This window comes from Sinohyriopsis cumingii, chromosome 13 (assembly GCF_028554795.1).
Source record: "Sinohyriopsis cumingii isolate HCF-2022 chromosome 13, ASM2855479v2, whole genome shotgun sequence".
Lineage (NCBI taxonomy): Eukaryota > Metazoa > Mollusca > Bivalvia > Unionida > Unionidae > Sinohyriopsis > Sinohyriopsis cumingii.
The window spans coordinates 20,914,386-20,926,627 of record NC_142973.1 but is presented as its reverse complement, the minus strand read 5'-3'; the positions used below and the strand labels follow the sequence as shown (position 1 = coordinate 20,926,627).

Genomic DNA, 12,242 nt, shown 5'->3' with positions numbered 1-12,242 from the left:
AGTATAAAATCAGCAGGATGTGATTTGTATACCTGACAAGGCGATATACCTGGAAATGTATTAGCAATATAAAATCAGCAGGATGTGATTTGTATACCTGACAAGGCGATATACTTGGAAATGTATTAGCAATATAAAATCAGCAGGATGTGATTTGTATACCTGACAAGGCGATATACTTGGAAATGTATTAGCAGTATAAAATCAGCAGGATGTGATTTGTATACCTGACAAGGCGATATACCTGGAAATGTATTAGCAATATAAAATCAGCAGGATGTGATTTGTATACCTGACAAGGCGATATACTTGGAAATGTATTAGCAATATAAAATCAGCAGGATGTGATTTGTATACCTGACAAGGCGATATACTTGGAAATGTATTAGCAATATAAAATCAGCAGGATGTGATTTGTATACCTGACAAGGCGATATACTTGGAAATGTATTAGCAATATAAAATAAGCAGGATGTGATTTGTATACCTGACAAGGCGATATACCTGGAAATGTATTAGCAATATAAAATCAGCAGGATGTGATTTGTATACCTGACAAGGTGATATACCTGGAAATGTATTAGCAATATAAAATCAGCAGGATGTGATTTGTATACCTGACAAGGCAATATACCTATGAATGTATCAGCAATATAAAATCAGCAGATTTAAGATGTTCAATTTCATAAGAGTATTTGTGTTTTCTATTTTGCAGTTCATCTGGGCTGACCCAAAATGGGCCAGTGAACTTCTCAACCACTCGACAAATTGATCTCACCCCTGGCGATCATGTTGCTGACATCATGATCAACCCAAGTGGAAATCTGATTTATGGGGCAACTGGCAATGTTGTCAGGGTCTGGGATCTCAGGACGTAAGTAATTACTTTGTGTTCATACAGTGTGATTCATGATGTTTTCTTGCATATTGTATGCACTTACATATTCTATGTACAACTGTTGTGTCAAAGAGAAAATGTGTGTACATACAAGTTAAACTGACAAAGCATTCTGCTCTCAAACTTTACTAAATACTTCAGGGTTGATTCCAACAAGAAACTTTTGGGGATCTCATCCCTAGAATTGGGGTCTTTTCTTGCAAAATGAGAATTTTTGGGAATTGGTTTAGAGATTTTAAAGTGAATTTTTAACACATTCTTATGGTTTCTAGCCTCCTGTTCCTCATCAGTTGTAATTTTTATTGCAGTTTATTTTCAGATATCCCTTATTAGCACATGAAAAAATTCATATTATAAATATTTGTATATAATTTAACCAAAATTAGTTATATAATTTTTTTTATTTTGTTGGAGAAAAACTGCCAATTTTAAATAGCAACAGTGGCATAACATCAAATTTGCTCCCCGCTCCCAAAAAAATAATAATTGAGAAATGGCCTTCCTCCTTGTAAAAACTTGGGATTTTGGGCTCCCTTCACCAATGGCCTCCTCCTTCCCACTGTCAGGGTGGTAGTTATGCCACTGAAAGTTATATTCTGTTTTGGATGATTGGAATCTTTGCAGCATATTTACCAATCAGACACAAGTCGACAGCCTATAACTTGCCTCGGTCTGCATGGGTTTGAGTCTCAGGCTCAGCCAATGTAATATGTGAGAAAGCTACCAATAGCTTCCCATGGGTCAGTGGTTCTCACTGGTATTCTTCCCGGTTCTTTCTCCTCTATTTACACTGAACACTATATATGGCTAAAACAATAGACTAGAATACTATGCACTATTAGAAACTATAATCCCTTAACAATGCAAAAACCTTTGAACAGAATTTGATAAAAGTCATGGTTTGGCTCGTTACGAAGTAGTAAAGGAGACATATAATGCTTCACATAGACTCCAAGCATATCCTGGCAAATGAATCTCAAACTATATGTTCAATTTCAGTATTTCAAAGTATAAAATCTGTATATTGATCATTACCAATATGTATTGTCAAGTATCAAAACTATTTAAAAAATTTGTTTTACTAAAAGATCTCTTATGATGTCCAGTTGGTCTTAAACAAAATTAGTGCCTATCTAATGGCCAATATGGCCACCATGGCAGCCATCTTGAAAATCTTATCACTGCTCCTCCTATGTGGATGGTCAAATCAACATTGGGTTTTCACTAGGAGATGCTTAAAACTGCACGTATTTTATGATACAAAATGTCTGAAATCATCAGGCTGTTGCTTATTGTTTTTTATAAATGGAGTCCAGCAAGCGACAGGTCTGGACAGAAAGGGCAATACGCCTGTTAAAAAGTGGTAACAGAACAGAGGAATAAAATGGAATATTCAGATCATTGGGGAAAATAGCAGGAAGGGCAATAATTACATTTAGTGGACATCATGTGTTGATTTGTGTAATTTCCATAATTTGGGTTAGAACAGTGAACGTTTAATGTGGAGAAATTCAAGCAAAACAAATGAAGGCTGAAGTAAAAATGTTATTTAATGTTATTTGTGTACTGTTTATAAAAATACCACCAAACTGTTTCATTTGCAATGTAGCGCAGTATGCCTCCTTGCAGGATCCATACCACAATATACCAATTTACCATTAAAGCTGCACATCCCTAGTAACTATGTGTTTTTCTTAACATGTTACTCTTTGTCAATGACAGATCCACCAAAGAGGAATATTTGTTTTCATAATCTTTTTACTAACTTTATGGATTAGAGTTGTTGCATTGAACCATTATGTCAGGACACTAATCATGGAACTGACTCACCTATGTTGTGTGTGCAGATTTATTGCCAGCAGAAAGCTGAGTGGGGGCCACCAGGCTGCCATCATGGTACTAGCAGTGGATCAGAAAGAAGACAGTGACATCCTGGTCACTGGGTCCAAGGACCATTATATCAAGGCAAGTTAGAACTACAAACATTGTTAATTAATGCCAAAATCGTTTGTTGGTCGGGAGGGGGGGGGGATAGAGGATGAAGCAGTAGTTTCCGTCAATCACTTTAATTTCCAGACTATAACTGAAAAGTGTTTAAAATATCTTTATTGGAATTTGGTATGCATATTAGACCAGGGCTACATGTGTTCCTTTTGCTATTCACAGTTTTTGAGTTTCAGAATTTGTAATGTTTTCTTTAATTTTTTGTCTGTTCATTGTTGCACCTATAATTCATGCATTACATTTCTGGAGCATAACTCTAAAACCCATTAAATATATATTTTTGAAACTTGGTTTACATGTTACACTAGTATTATAGATTTGACTTTATATGTATTCAAAGTTCCTCAATTTCAGGTTTATTTCAATGTTTTGTCCATTTTTGTAACCATCAGTTAATTCTCCACTCCTGATTTCTATGAGAAAACTTGAAAACTGTTTCAATTATCTTTATGAAATTGGTAAATATATTAGACTAGTTGTGTCATTGTGCCTTTATGAACTTGGTAAATATATTAGACTATTAGAGTCATTGTGCCTCTATAAAACTGGTAATATTTTAGACTAGTCGTGTCATTGTGCCTCTATGAAATTGGTAAATATCTTAGACTAGGAGTGTCATTGTGCCTCTATGAAATTGGTAATATTTTAGACTAGTAGTGTTATTGTGCCTCTATGAAATTGGTAATATTTTAGACTAGTAGTGTCATTGTGCCTCTTTGAAATTGGTAATATTTTAGACAAATAGTGTCATTGTGCCTCTGAAAACGGTAAATATCTTAAACTAGTAGTGTCATTGTGCCTCTATGAAATTGGTAATATTTTAGACTAGTAGTGTCATTGTGCCTCTGAAATTGGTAAATATATTAGGCTAGTACTGTCATTGTGCCTCTGAAATTGGTAAATATCTTAGACTAGTAGTGTCGTTGTGCCTCTATGAAATTGGTAATATTTTAGACTAGTAGTGTCATTGTTCCTCTGAAATTGGTAAATATATTAGACTTCTAGTGTCATTGTGCCTCTGAAATTGGTAAATATCTTAGACTTCTAGTGTCATTGTGATCTTATGAAATTGGTAATATTTTATATTAGTAGTTTCATTGTGTCTATGTGCAGTTGGTAAATATATTAGACTTGTAGTGTCATTGTGCCTCCATGAAATTGGTAAATATCTTAGACTTGTAGTGTCATTGTGCCTCTATGAAATTGGTAAGATTTTAGACTGGTAGTGTCATTGTGTCTCAAAGAAATCGGTAAATATATTAGACTAGTAGTGTCATTGTGCCTCTGAAATTCTTAAATATCTTAGACTATTAGTGTCATTGTGCCTCTGTGAAATTGGTAATATTTTAGACTAGCAGTGTCATTGTGCCTCTATGAAATTGGTAATATTTTAGACTAGTAGTGTCATTGTGCCTCTGAAATTGGTAAATATATTAGGCTAGTAGTGTCATTGTTCCTCTGAAATCGGTAAATATATTAGACTAGTAGTGTCATTGTGCCTCTGAAATTGGTAAATATCTTAGACTAGTAGTGTCATTGTGCCTCTATGAAATTGGTAATATATTAGACTAGTAGTGTCATTGTGCCTCTATGAAATTGGTAATATCTTAGACTAGTAGTGTTATTGTGCCTCTATGAAATTGGTAATATATTAGACTAGTAGTGTCATTGTGCCTCTATGAAATTGGTAATATATTAGACTAGCAGCATCCATGTGCCTCTATGAAATTGGTAAATATATTAGACTAGTGGTGTCCATATGCATCTGTGAAATTGGTAATATTTTAGACTAATAAGGTCATTGTGCCTCTTTGAAATTGGTAGATATATTAGACTAGTAGTGTTATTGTGCCTCTATGAAATTGGTAATATATTAGACTAGTAGTGTCATTGTGCCTCTATGAAATTGGTAATATATTAGACTAGTAGTGTCATTGTGCCTCTATGAAATTGGTAATATATTAGACTAGTAGTGTCATTGTGCCTCTATGAAGTTGGTAATATATTAGACTAGTAGTGTCATTGTGCCTCTATGAAATTGGTAATATATTAGACTAGTAGTGTTATTGTGCCTCTATGAAATTGGTAATATATTAGACTAGTAGTGTCATTGTGCCTCTATGAAATTGGTAATATATTAGACTAGTAGTGTCATTATGCCTCTATGAAATTGGTAATATATTAGACTAGTAGTGTCATTGTGCCTCTGAAATTGGTAATATTTTAGACTAGTAGTGTTATTGTGCCTCTTTGAAATTGGTAAATATATTAGGCTAGTACTGTCATTGTGCCTCTATGAAATTGGTAATATTTTAGACTAGTAGTGTCATTGTGCCTCTGAAATTGGTAATATATTAGGCTAGTATGTCATTGTGCCTCTATGAAATTGGTAATATATTAGACTAGTAGTGTCATTGTGCCTCTATGAAATTGGTAATATATTAGACTAGTAGTGTTATTGTGCCTCTATGAAATTGGTAATATTTTAGACTAGTAGTGTCATTGTGCCTCTATGAAATTGATAAATATATTAGACTAGCAGCATCCATGTGCCTCTATGAAATTGGTAAATATATTAGACTAGTGGTGTCCATATGCATCTGTGAAATTGGTAATATTTTAGACTAATAAGGTCATTGTGCCTCTTTGAAATTGGTAGATATATTAGACTGATGGTGTGCTTCTGCCTTTATCTCTTTACAGTTCTTCAGTTTAACATTTTAAACAGTTTGTTTATCCATCCATCATTCACAATTTTGATTCTGAAACAGAACTCGAAAATCATTCAAGATATTTCTTAAAATATATGAAGATATTGGACTTGTGGTCAAGATATGCCTTTTAATGTTAGTGATTCTTCAGTTCCAGTTTTTTAACACATTTTTGTCCATCTTTTTGTCCATCCTGCCTCTTTCACACTTTGTTTCAGGAGCAAAACTGCAAAACCATGCAGAATGTTCCTATGATATTTTGTGTATGTGTAGTATCAGACTTGTAATCTATCTTTGTATATTAAGATTTCAGTAATTTTATGGGTTTTACCATCTTTCTGTCAATGATACACACTTTAATTGCTGGAGTTAAAGTCCAGAATTGTTGAAGATATCCTAGTGAAACTTTATATAGATATCATATTCATGGTCTAGACGTGCCTTATATAATTTGGAATTCTTCAGGGCAAGTGTTACACAGAAAAAAAATGAAGAGTTCTACTTTGGTTTTTGCTGAAGCAGGTGTCTCTGCAGCTAAATTACCAATGATGAATTTGACTTAACATACATGATACCTATTACTTCCTTGTACACTTTGTAGACCACTCCAGTGGCCTGAGTGGTTAGAGCATCTACCTTGGATGCAGGATATTGTGGGTTTGACCCCTGGCCAAGTCATACCAAAGACTTATAAAAATGGTACTGGCAGCTGCTTTGCTTGGTGCTCAGCATTAAGAGGTTAGTATTAGGAATGGTTGGCCTGGTGTCAGGATAATGTGGCTGGGTGGGACATGATGCCACATGTCTGCAGCATTATGCCCTAGTGCTAGACATCTGTATAAAGTGACACTGCAGACATCATAGTGATATGACTTAAATTGTTAAAGCTACACTAAATATCCAAAATACACATATACTTTGTAAACTTCAATCTCCTAAACATGAAGTCTTCTACAAAATCTTCAGTCTCCATGCAGACATTTTGATGGAGGATATTGGTGACTCCATCATCTTGTAATTGTAATGCCTCTTGTATTATGCTGTTACGACTCTGTGGTCTTAAACTAGGTAATAGAAAAGAGCAAAAAAAATAAGTTTTTTAAAATTCAACAAACAGTTTATTTACAGGAATACAAAATGAAAATTTATTAAGAACTTACAGTATTGTGAATTAAATCCTTAATAATCCTACAAAGTTCTATCACAATTCCAAAAGTATTTTGTATTCCGAATGAGTTCCAGTGGTGTTCTGAATGAAGTCCAATTTTGAATGTGCTGATATGCCAATAGCCTGGAATAGTACTGATGAACTATCAGTCCTGATGTATCACAATGATATAATCAAAAATGGCCTTGAATGAATAACCAGAATTTCAAAGAATGATTTCACTATAAGAAAATATTACTCTCAATTAATTGCACTAAGACTGATGTTAAGATAATGGAATAGTAAACATTTATATACCTCTACATCTGACCTTTGTTGCAATAATCATTTTTTGAAAATATTCTGTCATCTTAACTCATTCGGCCCCAGCACTGTTTTTAGTATCTCTGCTGATATGCCTCAGAAGCACAAAGCTGTGTCTAGCTGCTTGTGCCCCATAGTTTTTACCTGTTTGAAAACATCATGCACATGCATTCACTCTTACCTTAATTTCTCTTCTTATATCCAAACAGAATCCACAAAATTTTCACCATTTATTTCAAATGAATTTGTCGACACATTGATGTAATTTTTTCCCTATTTGTCAAAGTCTTTCACAACTTATTTATTCAGTATTTACAAACTTATGTACAACATTTATCCGCAAGAACTCCGTCATCATTGCTGTCAGCATCATCATCTTCAGACGATTCAATCTCAGAAACTTCTATGTCCAAATCTAAATCTCACAAAATATCCAACTGCTGAACATATCTTTCCTCAGCTTTCTCAGTATTTTCAAGATCAAACCCGAGAAACTCCACATTTTTGCTCTCATCAAAAATCACTCTTCCGTCCGCCATCATTTACGATTTTTCATGAACAGAACACGTGTAGTTAAACCACTCTCAAAATTTAGCCCTTGGCTTCTGAACAATTCAAATTTCCACAAATGAAAGTAAAATCATTTCTGATTGGTTTAATAGTTGTTTAGTTCTTGGAATAAACCATTTCTAACCAATCAGAGACGTTGTATCTAACACACATTCATCATGCCTGGAGGCGGGATGGGCCATTGAATGCAGTAAACAATTCACGACTACAGGCAGGATCGGCCAATGAATGCAGAAACCAGATCACGCCTACAGACGGGATCGGGGCCAAATGAGTTAATGGAATTTTCCATCAAATTTGTAAACAAGGTCAGGCCTGTTTACCTAAAGTTTAGCAAGCTGGCTGATAAAGGGCAGGTCGACCGTGTTTTTCCAAAAGGAATACCAGTGTACTGAATTCATATCCAGTTGACATGTTTACCTCCATTATAATAATAATGTTAATACATAATCTAAAATCGTATTCTAGAACTAGCTGTGCGGTACGTTGTGTAATTTTAAAAAGTCATTATTCAGGTAGACCCAACTTCTCTCAGTTATGGGCAGAGGTCAGTTACACAATATAAATTAAATATACATATAATTATGGACAAAAGCCAACACATAATACAAATTAAATATACATATAATCATGGACAAAAGCCAACACATAATGCAAATTAAATATACATATAATCATGGACAAAAGCCAACACATAGTTCAAATTAAATATACATATAATCATGGACAAAAGCGAACACATAATACAAATTAAATATACATATAATCATGGACAAAAGCCAACACATAATACAAATTAAATATACATATAATCATGGACAAAAGCCAAAACAATACAAATTAAATATACATTATACATTTCACCATTGTAAACTTTTCACCTTTTGTAAATATGTATTTGGAATATTTTCATTATTATCAACACTTTTCTTTACTTTTTGCAGGTGTTTGAGGTGATGAAGGACACTGCTGGGGTGTTGACCCCAAAGTACAACCTTGAACCACCTCATTATGATGGTATCCAGTCCCTCACTCTACAGGGTGACATACTTTTCAGTGGCTCCAGGGACACCTGTATCAAGAAATGGGACCTCTCCACTCAAAAGCTTGTGCAGGTATACAGAACTAATCAGTTTAGATTGTTCTTGTTTGACTGCCTGGGTCTGTTTTCTTCCATTCCTTGTCATAATACTGCCAATAATGTCTTAAAAGTGCTATTGAAACCAACAAAACAAACTGTTTTCTTCTTCATAAAAAGGAAAGTAATTCCCTCCCATAGACGGCATTGGCGATCAGATCTTGATTTCATGTTGATCTTGTGTCAGGTATAAGGCTTACAATAAAAAGATGAGATCTTTATTTCATTGTGATCTCCTCTCTGATATGAGGCATGCAAAAAGAAAAGTACATGGATGTACATGTGTTATAAAGATCTACAATATTGTACTAGATCTTAAGATATATTAGGGTTTTAAATACATTTCAAAAAAATATTTTTTATGTATTTCATCATGCTTTAGTTAAGAGTAATCGAATATTCAGTTAATCACAGTGTCAGCTTTTTCTTACCTTCAGAACAATTGAGCAGATAAATTAAGAATTTAGGTATATTTTTAAAGTCTTACAGGAACACTATTGCATATATTTTACTACTTTGCTTTCATTTTTTAAGTTAGATTCAAAATGTTGAAATTTTTGTTAAATTAACCTTGTGTTCGATCTTAAAAGGCTGATAATCGCATTTAAACACAGACAGATTTTGACCTGTATAGGGCTTTCCTCATCTAAAAATAGAGCTTGTAATATGGTCACAGAACAAATCAGACTAGTAATTTAAGGTACAAATGGTGCAAGTGGATGTTTATGGTTTCATTTTAATTTATGTGATAATAAAAAAGTATCTGCTGCTGTCACCCATGGGATGAACGAGTTTAAATCAGGGATCGTCCTGGGCTTCGCCAATGTCGCAAATTGCGATTTTTTTTCCTTATTGGCGACAAAAATATCCCATCTGGCGATTTTTTTCGCGACGGACTTTTTGGTTATTTAATTTGTACATACAATCATGGATTTGGACTGGATAAATTAAAAGGGAGAATGAAAGGAAGCCACAGACTTGACTAAGCAATGCATTGGAATCAATCTGTTACACAAACAATCCTTTGTTCGTATTGACAACCCCATCTTTACCATGCATTGTTACATCATAATCTGCTTATGCTGACATAGTTGGGCTGAGTACTGTATGCTGTGATACAGTCAATCATGCTACCGAACTATACCTACAACTGACCGACTTCTGAAGACGCGAACAGAACAGATACAATTAATTGAATGGCTAATCCTTCTGTTGTTTTTTTGTTGTTGTTGACATATACCAATACAATAGTTTTGCTGAACCTTCATAGAAAACTGATAACCTTTGAAGTACCGACTACTGCGTATAAATACAAAGCAAATGGAAAAAATCTCAATCACAATTATATCTGTCGCCAGCGCAGCATTTTACTCATTGATCTTTTCCTTTTGCCATCAATCCGTGTTACAGCTGCAGAGACTTAAACTCCGCAACAAGAAATAGCAAAAAAAAAACAGTTTTGCATAATTAATAACAATTATTTATTTCTCAAAATACAGGAGTGAAAGAATCCCTAAATTGGGTGTGAATTTATGCTTATATATACGGTCCAATATTGCCAGGTGTTGACTCATGTAAGTTTCATTCGTGGGAATGGAGATCCTATTTTGCTTGTTGAGAAAATTTATACAGCATTCAGTGATCATTCTTGGGATTTAGGAAGCAATTCACTACAAGCTTTGTGAAGCTAGCCATAAGGTGGGGGGGGCTGCTGAGAGACTACTGGTGTCACCTGTCAGCACTGTAGACTGTGAACATGGATTCAGTAAGATGAACCTCATAAAAACTGACATCAGAAATAAACTCTGCATCTCATCTCTCGAGAATTTAATGAGAATCGGCATATACAGATGTGAAAAATTAGACTTTAAAACTGCATTCAACAAGTGGGCAGCCCTAAAATCGCAACGGATCTTCATGCAACACTTTGTAACCTTTTGTTAATGCTTGTTGTAATTAGAGTATTAACTAACTCATCTTTTGTAATTTTCATTGCCTGTTACATCAACAGACTAAATTAACACTTGAAAAAATGTACACTACTTGTTCTGGCGACACTTTTTGAAAATTGGCGACAAAATATTGAGGTTGGCGATTTTTTTGGCGACAGCTTTTTAAAAGCCAGGACTATCCCTGTTAAATACAAAGTAATATATTTTCCTGGAACTTATTATATGCATTTTAAAAGCAGTGGATAAGTAAGTAAAATACTTGTGTAATTGGATCATGGGGGTCATCTTAAAGTGTTGAAAATTTTAAGTTTATGTTATCACCTCTCCCTCCCTCTCTCTCTCTCTCATAAAATAATATAATAAAAGGATGAGCCTTTTATCTATTTATCTATATTGTAAACACATACTAGTACCAAGTTCCCAGTCTAATGTTAATAAGTGAAGCTGTATAAGAGTTTCAGCATGGACACTGAAGACAGTTAACCTACACACATAGATGGACAAAGTAAATCCAATATACTGCCTTCTTATTGACATGAAAGTATAAAAGGAAATATTTTGAATAGGTCACAACTCTTGACTACTTTTAAAGAAATGAAGAAAATTTTATTTTGGCTAATGAAACTTACTTTGAAAGAATCAAGTATGGCCTTGAAGATGGCACAAACCAACTTCAGATATCCTCTTATAAGACTTTAAATCTTGAGATTTTAACAAATATTAACTATTCCCAGAAAAAGGTCCCATTTTAAGAGTTATATTGAAATTTTAAAACCACATTAATTATCTTAAGACGACTCAAAATTTCAAGTTTATGTCTGTAATAGTTTAGGAGGTAAATTGCATTACTAATGGAGAGACAGACAAACAGACATGAAGACATAATCCTCACTTTTTAAAAGTTGCATGGGTATGACATGTTAATTTTTATTTATTTATTTAAACATTATGACTGTTACAACACAGCATATCTCTGAACTTAATGAAACAACTAATAGCAACACATTAATTATACTGACAAGACTTTTGTTTCAATGTTTAATACTAATTGTACTTTCATTACAGCTATAAACAAGAGAAACCCTTGCTGAAACATTATTTTCCATCTAACCTAATAATATGATATTCCAATTGTTCATAATATATAAATTTTCTATTCAGTTGTCATGACTGTAGAAGGAATGGTAGGGAGGTACACACAGATAGTGATTGGGATAAGGAAAACTGCAACAACAACAAAAAACTCATGTACATTGTAGTTCATTATTATTATTATTATTATTATTATTATTATTGTTATTATTATTATTATTTTATTAATTTTGTTAAACACTTGTTTTAAAGATCCTTTATCCATTCCTCCATCACTAATTTATGTAAAACTATCACTGTGATTAAATTTGCTGCAAACATCAATTTGAAATCATGCTGTCAACTAGATCCAGACTTGCCAACCCATATGATTTTACTTTAAGTCATACAAAAAATGACCCATAAA

The 12,242-nt window shown here is 33.7% G+C and overlaps 1 protein-coding gene across 1 annotated transcript in view; it reads left to right on the top strand.

Moving 5' to 3' along the window:
* The window catches only part of LOC149785030 (kinesin-like protein KIF21A), a 259,702-nt gene that overhangs the window by 222,652 nt on the left and 24,808 nt on the right, over window positions 1-12,242 (top strand). The window contains exons 33-35 of the mRNA XM_089978736.1: window positions 716-874; window positions 2,746-2,863; window positions 8,599-8,769. Coding sequence (XP_089834862.1) covers window positions 716-874; window positions 2,746-2,863; window positions 8,599-8,769 — 448 coding nt within the window. The remainder of the gene's footprint in view (window positions 1-715; window positions 875-2,745; window positions 2,864-8,598; window positions 8,770-12,242) is intronic.